This window comes from Toxorhynchites rutilus, chromosome 3 (genome assembly GCF_029784135.1).
Source record: "Toxorhynchites rutilus septentrionalis strain SRP chromosome 3, ASM2978413v1, whole genome shotgun sequence".
Taxonomy (NCBI): Eukaryota; Metazoa; Arthropoda; class Insecta; order Diptera; family Culicidae; genus Toxorhynchites; species Toxorhynchites rutilus.
The window spans coordinates 215,703,436-215,715,038 of NC_073746.1; the positions used below are offsets into that span (position 1 = coordinate 215,703,436).

An 11,603-nucleotide genomic window follows, 5' to 3' on the forward strand; every position below is an offset into this window, starting at 1 on the left:
ATATCATAGATATAACCCACCCATTCTTATAGTTTACTTTTAAACGGCTTTATTTAGCATTACCTATTTCAAATATGCTTGTATGTTTATCTGCAGGGTTGTACCACATCAATAGAAATTTAACCCCCTTCCTGTTGACCGATTGATCTGAAATTTGGAACACGCCTTCATCTCTGCTGTCCAAGATGGCGGCCGCTACAAAATGGAGGACTACATATTTTATCAAAACCCCATCAATATGGGTATCAAATGAAGGGGCTTGACTAGTAGAACACAGTAATTTATGAAAAATGTAAATCCAAAATGGCCGCCATCACAAATTGGGACATTTTTTCAATTCATCAATATCAAATGAAAGGGCTGGACTAGTAGAACATACTTATTTGTGAAAAATCACTTTTTAAATGTACTGTTGAAAAATCAATATCATTATGTCGTCTATAGTAAGTTCTTCTAACATATCGTCCAGGTCTTCACTTGCGTTTAGTTCCTCAATATCCTAATTGGAACTCGATGAACTAATACTCAAAACTTTTCTTTTAACGCTTCGCACTATTTCGTCGTCACTACTTTCCCCGCTTTCAGATTTACTATTACGCCGTCCGGTGAACCTTTTAAAGACGAAAAAACACATGTACCACTAAAAATTTTTTTTTTAATAAACAGGGGCTTATCCGCGTTGCGCAATTATTATTCTCATTCTCAGAAAAAAAACAGTAAGTGGGTTATATCTATGGTATAACCGCAAGGGTGACGTAGGACTATCGCTGATTTAGAGATCATTAGTTTGAAGTTGAATCTAAATACATTCTGAATGAATGAATAAATGAATATTTGGGGGACTTCGAAAACGAGAGCTGTTGCGGTAGTTAGGTTAGGCGCGATCCTTTGTTCGATTTCGTCGAGCAAATTACGAAATTCCGTTTAGTTGTAATGTAGCTTTTGCTATAATTTTATTAAATTAGTTTTGATTCATATAAATTCTTGAGCTATACTCACAAAAATCGGTTGCATGGATGGAACAGCGCCCTATCCTAACCTTAATATAGGCATTCACACGCGGAATCTGTATGTATATTTTTACGTTAGGTTAAGTTTCATCGTATCAATGTGCTACTTACAACTTTTATGCCTATATAACTTTAGTATAGACTTAAGTTTTACTAGCTGTAAGTCTCAATAGTTTTACTTTAGAAATATAAGTTTTAATATAGTTCACTCTTTTAATTCACTACATGTGCTTGTGGCTTTTAGAATGCGAATGAAACTTGTATGATGTGCTGTTCCGTTATTTCGTACCGTTTGGACTGTCACTTTGACAACTTCCATGACAGCCCGCCTCAATCGTTACAGAATCGTTACCAGCAGAGCTGCCAGTACCAACACTCTCTCCCCCGTAACACTGGCCACCAGGTCCAGTTTTACCAACCACATCAACCTCCAGTACAGCCAACCTAGCCACCGACCTACGCACGAGCCCCCTCGCAGTTTGTATGATAGCTTGCCGAGCTCTTCCGTCTACCCCTTTAATAACTTGAACGACCCGACCTTTCGTCCACTCATTACGATTTCCTTCGCCTACAACCAACACCAACTGTCCTTCAGCTATTTCCTTTGCTTCGCCGCACCACTTCGGCCGCTTAGTCAGCGTCGGAAGGTACTCTTTAATCCACCTTCTCCAGAATATGTCGAGCTGGTGTTGTATTTGGTTCCATGATGAACGTATAGCTTCCGCCGAATTTGTAGCTTCGATGGGCGGCTGCCGTGCACCGCTTGAGTTGCCTAGAAGAAAATGGTTCGGCGTGAGCGCCTCATTCTCTTCTGATGTAAGTGGTAGATATGTTAGAGGACGGCTGTTCACAATAGCTTCTGCCTCAACCATGAAAGTCTCCAACGCCTCATCATCCAGCTTCCGATTATTGTTGTACGCCGTTTCCACGGCCGTTTTGATCGAACGAACCATCCTCTCCCAAGCACCACCCATGTGGGGAGTGCTAGGAGGATTGAATATCCACTTGGTAGCGGTACCTGTGAACGTTACAGCCATTTTCTCAACTTGTTCCTTAAGTAGTCTATCAGCGCCTTGAAAATTTGTCCCGTTATCCGAATAAATCTCGGCTGGTGATCCTCGGCGACAGATGAACCGACGAATACATTTCATGCAGGAATCCGTTGATAAGCTATGAGCCACTTCAACATGAACTGCACGTATTGTCAAACACGTGAACAGAGCTATCCAGCGTTTTGCATTGCTCCTTCCAATCTTCACCGTCAGGGGTCCAAAAAAATCCAAACCAATATACGTAAACGGTCGTACAAACGACGCAATCCTTGCGAGAGGCAACGGTGCCATACGTGGAATATTCGGTTGGCTCTTGTGAACTCGACACCACTGGCATGCTTTCGCTACTTTTCTGACTGCCGACCGGAGTGCTGATACATGATAATGCTGCCGAACCTCGTTCACTACTGTTTCTGAGTTACCGTGATGATATCTACGATGATAGTTATCTAAAACCAAATATGTCAGCGGATGATTGCTCGGTAGAATTATGGGGTATTTGGTATCCTTCTCTACATTTGGTGCCGCTCCGATTCTGCCATCCACTCGAAGAATACCTTGCTCATCTAAAGTGGGGCAAAGTTGATACAGAGAACTGTTTTTTCCTACGCCTGTTTTTTCGTAGATCGGCTTTGTCCTATTGCGTATCAGCACCATCATCTCATCCGGATATCTTTGCCACTGTGCCTCACGGATTAAAAGGTTTTCCGCTTTTTGGAGCTCTTCGGATGTCAATGGACCTGCTAAACGTTCTTTTCCAACAATATTTTGTTTCAAATTTCCTATGAATCGGTATACATAGGCTACAGCACGAATGGCTCTGGTTAGTTTAGAGAAACGTTCCATTTCGACCAAGCGTTCGGGAATCGGATTTGCTTTATGAGCATAACAGGGACGTAACTCTTCGTCAGTTTGTTTGCTGGACAGGTTTTCTTTCGGCCATTCTGTTTCTGCCAGCCGTAGAAACGAGGGGCCCTTGAACCAAACACTGTTTGCAGACAGATCTGGTCCATTTCCCCACTTTGTCGCAAGGTCCGCCGGATTTTGCTTAGAGGGAACCCAACGCCAGTTCGTTACATCGGAGATGGTCAGCAATTCTCCGATTCTGCAGGCGACAAATTGTTTGTAGCGACGATGGTCAGACCGTAGCCAGGCTAATACGGTAGCTGAGTCACTCCACAGGACTTTCCTGGTGATGGATAGTGTGTGGTTTTCGTTGATGAACTGTGCTAATCGACCCCCAAGAACTGCGGCCAAAAGCTCTAACCGTGGTACTGATTGGGTCTTCAAGGGGGTAACCTTTGTCTTCGCCGCAACCAGTATGCATTCCGGTAATCCGTCAGGGTTCAGAGTTCGGAAATACGCCGCCGCACAATACGCAGATTCACTGGCGTCCACGAATATGTGGAGTTGTAGATCCCTGTAGCGCTGATGAGTTGCGCCTGGGAAGTAGCAGCGAGGTATTTTCAGGTCACGAACGTCGACTAACAGGTTGATCCATTTTTTCCACCTTTGGTGTAGCTCATTCTTCACTTTTTCATCCCAATGTGTTCCAGATCTCCACACCTCTTGCAGTAAGATCTTCCCGTGTACTACAAACAGACTTAGCAGACCTAGCGGATCGAAAAGCGACATCAAACATCTTAGCAGCTGTCTTTTCGTAGGACTTTCATTGCTGTTGAGCAAGTCAACAATTTCCTGCTTCATCTCGGTTGCGAAACTGAAGGTATCTTCTTGTGTTGACCACAGGAGACCAAGAACTCGTTCGGGGTCATTGTGTTTATCCGCCGCAAACGATTTATCTTCCCCGAGGTTTGTTTCACCCAAACCTTCCAAAACCGCGTTGTTATTGGACAGCCAGTTCCTCAGCTCGAAGCCACCTTGCTCATGGACGAGGCACATTTCCCGTGATACTTTAATAGCGTCTTCCACGGACTCGTAGCTCTCCAGAGAGTCGTCCACGTAGTGGTTCTTCACTATACCTTCAACAGCTCGCGGATACAGTTCTTTGAATTCTGCGGCGTTCTTGTTTTTGATGAATTGCGCTGATGCCGGTGAGCACGTGGAGCCAAAGGTCGCTACATCCATGAGGAACACATCGGGAGTCTCGGAGGGATTATTGCGCCAAAGAAATCTTTGAGAGTTGCGATCTTCCTTCCGTATGAGAATTTGATGGAACATTTCTCTTATGTCAGCCGAAACGGCTACGTTGAACTGGCGGAAGCGTACGAGTACACCGGGAAGTGATATCAGCTGATCTGGGCCCTTTAATAGAACGGAATTGAGAGAAATTCCGTTTACGGCCGCTCTAGCATCCCAAATCATGCGTACCTTTGTGGGCTTCCGAGGGTTCACTACAGCTCCTAGTGGCAAATACCATACCCGTCGCAAGTCTGCGCTGTTCAGTTCTTTTTCGGTTGCTCGATGGGCGTAGCCTTTGGATTGGTAGTCTTCCAATTGTCGTTGTAAAACCTGCTTCAGATCTGGATTACGATGCATTCTTCTCTCCAAGCATTCAAGTCGACGTAGAGCCATATTATAGCTATCCGGCAATTCTATATGGTCGAACTTCCAAAGTAGGCCGGTTTCAAAATGACTGCCTACTCGAACTGTAGTATCCTGCAACAATTGTTGAGCACGTTCATCGGATTTCGACAATAGTGGAGTCCCAGGTAAAACTCCGACTTCATCCATGGTAACGAATTCCTTGACGATGTCATGAAGAGCTTGATCTGACTCACATCCGCAAGCATGGCAATTGACAGATAATTTTTGACCGTTGCTTGCTCTGCCTCCGTAGATACACCAACCAAGTCTCGTTTTTGTGGCGATTGGCTCTTGTCTGGATCCTTCGCGAATTTTCAGTGGAACCATCAAGTTCAAGTTGTTGACTCCAATTAGAAGTTTTGGAACAGCTTTTGAATAGCTTATGACAGGTATTCCTTTAAGATGAGTATACTGCTTCGAGAGATATTCATACGATAGTGACTGCGTGGGTAGCGACAATTCTTTAACCGTTTGAACCTCCTCCAAAGTAAATTTCCTTCCTCCAGTTGAAGAAACGGCCAGTGATATCAACTGCGATTCTTTCTCCACTCTGGTTACGTTGGCAGTCCACAATAGGCATAGAGGCATCGTTACACCATCTACGCCAAGCTCCCTAGCTAAACTATCTTCGATTAGTGTCAAGGATGAACCATCGTCTAAGAACGCGAAGGTGTCCACAGCTCCTTTGGGTCCATGTAATGTGACAGGTATTATCCTGAAAAGTAGTGTCTGTTTCACTAATCGATGTGAATGATTTTCTGCAGTATTTACTAAGGCCTTTACATCTGAACTACTACGCGATGAATGTAGAAGTGGATGATGGCGGAACTCACATCCGTTTATTCCGCAGTTGGACGGTTTTCTACAACTTCTTCTGCCGTGAGCGTTCAAACAGTTTCGACACAGTCCACCGGATTGCACATACTTCCAACGGTCCGCGACAGAAAGGGATGTGAAGGTTGAACAGTTCTGGATCCGATGACCGGTATCTTTACAAGCTGGACATGGCCTTGCCTCCTCTCGGTTGGTAAACGACGGGATACTAGCACTGTCTTCCATATCACCTTGATGCGTGTTCATATTTCCTTTTGTGTGCATAGTATTCTTCACGATTGCACCTGATTTCACACTGCTGTTGGCATATACGGTCACTTTGCTCACAGCTTTCACTACACTAAACATAAAATATCCAAAGGTTTTAAGATTAACTTCAGGGAATCCCTGAAGATACGAACCCCACTCCATTTGAAGATGAGGGGGAAGTTTGGCGACGAGTTCCGCGAGAAGAGAGGGGTTTGACAGATGTGTGCTTTGACCGGCGACTTCTAAATGATCGCATAGAGTTTGAATAGACATTCCAAAGTCAATGATGGTTTGGAATCTTTCCATTTTAGGCGGAGGCGTTGCTCGCACCTTTTCCAGGAGGGCTGATATTAGTAGTTCAGGCCGACCGTAAAGCAACTGAAGCGTCTCCATGATATGGGGGACGGATTCAGGAAGGAGCAAACGGCTTTGAACAGCTTCGTATGCGGCGCCCTTCAGGCTACGTTGAAGGCGGCAAATGTTTTCAGCGCTTGAGAACCCACAAGTTAATGTTGTGTTTATAAAGCTACTCATAAAAACTGGCCAATCAGCTGGATTTCCAGAAAATAGGGGTAAATCCCGCGGCATGACTTGCCTGGCGGCTAACTGCGAGGGGGTAGGGGCAAAGGTGGCTAAATTCATGTTAAACAATGGCGATTGCGAGGGTGACAAAGCAATACTACCGAATTGTTTCATTAGATGTTCAATGTTCACATCGTTGATGTTTGGTGGTATATTCGTTTGCATCGGATTATTATCTGACCTACCTGGTGGCACAGGGAAAGATACTTCTCTTGGTAAAGATGCGAGGTGAGTTTGTGGTACAGTTGTGATAAACGGGTTCACCGCTGGAACCGGTGGTGGAGGAGCCAACTCGGGTCCAAGGGCTGCAGGAGCTGATGCGAATGTGGTTGGGGGCGGCAATGCTGACTCCGGTTCACGAGCTCTCACGAATACTGGCATTATTGCTGGCGAATCGGTTGATACACGTTCAGGATCAGGTGAATTAATCAGTAGCGCAGGAACGTTGGTCGCTTCCAAGGTGGGATGCTGCTCGATGAGTTGCACAGGTCCTGGGGTAGATTGTGCCAGAGGAACTGTTTCTGCTATTCTGTTGAAAACAGCATGTCTTGTTGGTTGTTCATACTGTTTCGGATCTGTTTCCGATTTTCCAAATTCCGGCACGAAGATCATTGAGGGAGGCGCAGAACGTTGCTTAGGCAGCGATGGACGTTCCAAGGGACTCTGATGTATATCGTTAACCGGTAGCTGCTGCTGGTGCGGAATATGACTGCTTACTGCAACGGCGTTCACGTATGTGGGAGGCACTGGCGGCATTGGAGTGGCGTCCTTCGATGTAGGAACCTCTGCTTCCTCCTCCTGCTCTGCACATTTACTCACCCAAGTTGCGATACGAGAAAGCCTACTCTGCTTGCTAGTCCGGCTACGCTTGCTCAGGACACTACCGTGTTCGTCTTCAGGCTCCAGATGAGACTCGAGCAATTTATATTTTTCTTCGACGAACTTGGTTTCGATGGCTTGGAGCTTCTCCAGCTTCTCAAGCTGTAAATTTACTTTTGCTGATTTATTAGACATTCGCGATCTTCGGGACGTAGATGCGATACTCTCTCGGCAGTCCACATGGCATTTAGTGCATGACCATGATCGATCCTTGATCGAACCGGAAACGCCAGCACACGAGAAATGCCACCATAACTGACAACCATCACACTGCACCATACTTTCATCGCCGTTCCGGCGGTCGCACTGTACGCAATCTGTCCGATTCTCGTCGAGCGTTTGTGCGTCTTGCAATGTATAGTCGCAGGGCTTCTCTGGAATCACTTTCTTTGGAGTTTGATTCATATCGACGAGGTCAACTGCGGTCGATTTTTCAAAAGAATGTTGCGGTAGTTAGGTTAGGCGCGATCCTTTGTTCGATTTCGTCGAGCAAATTACGAAATTCCGTTTAGTTGTAATGTAGCTTTTGCTATAATTTTATTAAATTAGTTTTGATTCATATAAATTCTTGAGCTATACTCACAAAAATCGGTTGCATGGATGGAACAGCGCCCTATCCTAACCTTAATATAGGCATTCACACGCGGAATCTGTATGTATATTTTTACGTTAGGTTAAGTTTCATCGTATCAATGTGCTACTTACAACTTTTATGCCTATATAACTTTAGTATAGACTTAAGTTTTACTAGCTGTAAGTCTCAATAGTTTTACTTTAGAAATATAAGTTTTAATATAGTTCACTCTTTTAATTCACTACATGTGCTTGTGGCTTTTAGAATGCGAATGAAACTTGTATGATGTGCTGTTCCGTTATTTCGTACCGTTTGGACTGTCACTTTGACAACTTCCATGACAGCCCGCCTCAATCGTTACAGAATCGTTACCAGCAGAGCTGCCAGTACCAACAAGAGCGTTACGTTGGAGGCTCAAGGTTTTATGCATCCAATATTGGATACAAAAAACCTTGTTCTGAAGAATAATCTTCAGAAGCTTTCCTGCTAACTGCACTTGATTGACAAATCACAAAACCAAATGTATGTTGTCGCAGTATTATATGGATAGAAAACATTAAAATAAACTCGCTTGAATGTAATTTTCAATTCCAAGGGGAACTGGGCGATTTTTTTTCAGCAACGATCACTTCTTTCCAGGTTTCTTCTCGATAACCAGCAAACGAAAAGAGTTGCACGCGTGTATGTGAGTGTCTGTGTGTGGCGGCTGCTTCGATGTCTTCCCGGGGAACCGTTTTTCGATGCTGATACTCTCTTGGTCACCTTCTCTTCTCCTTCTGATCGATTGGCTTTTCTGCGCTCCCTCACAGTTAAAACCTGATTGCATTTCAGTTCAGGTCAGGCCAGGTAATAAATCCCTCGATCCCTCGCCGTCCAGCTCGTCCAGCACGTTCAGCTCGTTCAGTAACGATGTTGTCTTGTCGATGTCCTCACGAAAAATGAATGGGTTTCACCACCAGAATATCGCTTAAGTATGCTTTTCGTGCATGATTGAATCGAGAGAAGGTGTGATTTACGATGGCAATTTGGAAGGCAAACTAGGGGGGAATGAACTCTCTGAGTTTGAAACTTTCGACGACTGAGCAATAATCGATTGAAAATTATATAATTTTGGCGAAACATTTTCCGTTGCACGCGCATACAATATTGGATACGAAAATATCCTACTGATAGGGAAGAATAATGTTCAGAAGCTTTCCTGCTAATTACACTTGATTGAAAAATTACAAAATCAAATGTATTTGGTCGCTGTGTTATATGGTTAGAAAACATTAAAATAAACTCTTTCGCATGAATGTATTTTTCAATTCCCAGGGAACTGGCAGATTATTTTTCAGCAACGATTGGATCTTTCCGGAATTTTCTCGATGCTGAATGGCATCCAAACGAAAATAATCCTTTCAGTTTGGCCTGCAAAAAACTTTTCTGAACTCTAATCCATCAAATTTGGAGCCCTGAAAAGGGCCGTTGATTATATGCTAAGCTAATATAGCACGCTCTCCTTGGATTCGACGGGCCAGCTGAATGTCCTTGGGCATGATGTGACGCGTTTTGCGTGGATAGCACACAAATTGGTATCTTCGAATAGGCCTCCTGCAGCGTCATAAACGCTGAACTTTGGAAGTGCAAGTCGGTTTTGAAGTCCTGGGCAATTCCACGAACCAAATGCTGCAAAGGTAGCTTGCGGATCAGCAATTCGGTCGACTTCTGATAGCGACAAATTTCACGCAAAGTTCCTGGTCGATAGCGATGTGGCTTCTTCACACTTCCTGCGGCTGGTGCGTTTATCCGAGCTGTTTTCGTGGTGCCTTACCACCGACAGACTAACGAGCTGTCTGCTTAGTCCCGATGAAACGAGTCCTCACGGTGCGAGAGTAGAGTAAGAAATGAACGAAAGCAAAGGAAGCGTCATTTTATAAACCATAAAAGTGTAAAGATACCAATTTGTTTGCTATCCACGCAAAGCGCGTCACATTATGCCCAAGGACATCCAGCTGGCCCATCGTATCCGAAGAGAACGTGCTATTAGCTTAGCATATAATCAACGGCCCTTTTCAGGGCTCCAAATTTGATGGATTAGAGTTCAGAAAAGTTTTGACGTAGGACTACGTCTTTCATTTCTATACCGGGGTGTAAAATCAAAGTTTCGAAAACGAAAGCGTTACGCCGGAGACCGAGATTTTGAGTGTTAATAGCTCCTAAACAACTGAACGAAATGGTATGATAAACACTTCATTCGAAAGATAAAATGTCTACGCGTTCTATACTTGTTACTTTTTGATCCAAAAACTTGTTTCAATAGTCTTAAAATTGCTTTCAAAACAGGCTATTGAAATCACCAATCGGTATATAAGCGAGCGCCGCTCGGAAATCCACTCAGTTCTAATTGAACAGCGATTGGAGCATGTTGTCGCTGTTGTGGTGAAGCTCTTCGTTTATCATGAAAGCGCTGATGAACGGTGTCACCAAGAGCCTGTTTGTGCACCTTAGGCTAGACATGAATCCATCAGGAGGAGAGTGATGCCACAAACGGTTTCCCGGGAAGATCTCGAAGCAGCCGCTACACACACACACACACACACACATACACGCGCGGAATTCTTTCCGTTTGGATGCCATTCAGCATCGAGAAAGATCCGGAAAATAATCTCCCAGTTCCTATGGGAATTTAAAAATACATTCATGTGAAAGAGTTTATTTGAATGTTTTCTATCCATGTAACACTGTGACCAAATACATTTGGTTTTGTGATTTTTCAATCAATCGCAATTAACAGGATAGATTCTGAAGATTATTTTTCCCCATCAGTAGGATATTTCCGTATCCAATATTGTATGCGCCCGCAATCGATTCTTGCGCTGTCGCCGAAAGTTCCGAGCTCAGAGAGTTCATTCCCCTCTAGTTTGCCTTCCAAATTGCCATCGTAAACCACACCTTCTCTCGATTCAATCACACACAAAAAGCATACTTAAGCGATATTCTGGGGGTGAGACACATTCATTTTTCGTGAGGACATCGACAAGACAATCGTTGCCTAACGTGCTGGAGGAGGTGGACGGCGAAGGATCGACACATACACGCGCAGAATTCTTTCCGTTTGGATGCCATTCAGCATCGAGAAAGTTCCGGAAATATCTAACCATTGCTGGGAAATAATCAGCCAGTTCCTCTGGGAATTTAAAAATACATTCATGTGAAAGAGTTTATTTGAATGTTTTCTATTCATGTAACACTGTGACCAAATATTTTTCAATCAAGTACTATTAACAGGTGGTTATCGAGTTAGTATTAACCACTGGTGGGCTTCCAGTATCGAGGAAAATGTGGAAATATCTAATCGTTACTGAAAATAATCTGCCAGTTCCTCTGGGAATTTAAAAATACATTCATGTGAAAAAGTTTATTTGAATGTTTTCTATCCATGTAACACTGTGACCAAATATGTTTCAAGCAAGTGCTATTAACAGATGGTTATCGAATTAGCATTAACCACAGGTGGGCTTCCAGTATCGAGGAAAATGTGGAAATATCTAATCGTTACTGAAAATAATCTGCCAGTTCCTCTGGGAATTTAAAATTACATTCATGTGAAAGAGTTTATTTTAATGTTTTCTATCCATGTAACACTGTGACCAAATATGTTTCAAGCAAGTGCTATTAACAGATAGTTATCGAATTAGCATTAACCACAGGTGGGCTTCCAGTATCGAGGAAAATGTGGAAATATCTAATCGTTACTGAAAATAATCAGCCAGTTCCTCTGGGAATTTAAAATTACATTCATGTGAAAGAGTTTATTTTAATGTTTTCTATCCATGTAACACTGTGACCAAATATGTTTCAAGCAAGTGCTATTAACAGATGGTTATCGAATTA

General features: G+C 43.5%; 2 protein-coding genes across 2 annotated transcripts; both read right to left on the minus strand.

The window, feature by feature from the left end:
* Window positions 1–860: 860 nt before the first annotated feature.
* Window positions 861–2,217, minus strand: LOC129778772 (uncharacterized). The gene is made up of 3 exons (XM_055785876.1): window positions 1,122–2,217; window positions 1,000–1,066; window positions 861–945 (listed from the first exon to the last, which is right to left on the minus strand). Exon 1 carries the CDS (start codon window positions 2,159–2,161, stop codon window positions 1,289–1,291), a length of 873 nt encoding a protein of 290 aa, XP_055641851.1. The 5' UTR covers window positions 2,162–2,217; the 3' UTR covers window positions 861–945; window positions 1,000–1,066; window positions 1,122–1,288.
* Window positions 2,218–2,574: 357 nt separating this feature from the next.
* LOC129773926 (uncharacterized) lies at window positions 2,575–8,061 on the minus strand. The gene is made up of 4 exons (XM_055777593.1): window positions 7,859–8,061; window positions 7,737–7,803; window positions 2,672–7,682; window positions 2,575–2,628 (listed from the first exon to the last, which is right to left on the minus strand). Exons 3-4 carry the CDS (start codon window positions 7,556–7,558, stop codon window positions 2,575–2,577), a joined length of 4,941 nt encoding a protein of 1,646 aa, XP_055633568.1. The 5' UTR covers window positions 7,559–7,682; window positions 7,737–7,803; window positions 7,859–8,061.
* Between the last annotated feature and the right edge of the window lie 3,542 nt (window positions 8,062–11,603).

What these genes read in the sequence shown, in the direction of transcription:
- LOC129778772 (XM_055785876.1), bottom strand. Translation starts at nt 2,161, where the DNA reads ATGAAATGTATTCGTCGGTTCATCTGTCGCCGAGGATCACCAGCCGAG.
- LOC129773926 (XM_055777593.1), bottom strand. Translation starts at nt 7,558, where the DNA reads ATGAATCAAACTCCAAAGAAAGTGATTCCAGAGAAGCCCTGCGACTAT. An exon ending in CGATCTACGAAAAAACAGGC is followed by an intron (nt 2,629 to 2,671) that starts GTAGGAAAAAAC and finishes GCCCCACTTTAG; the next exon opens with ATGAGCAAGGTATTCTTCGA.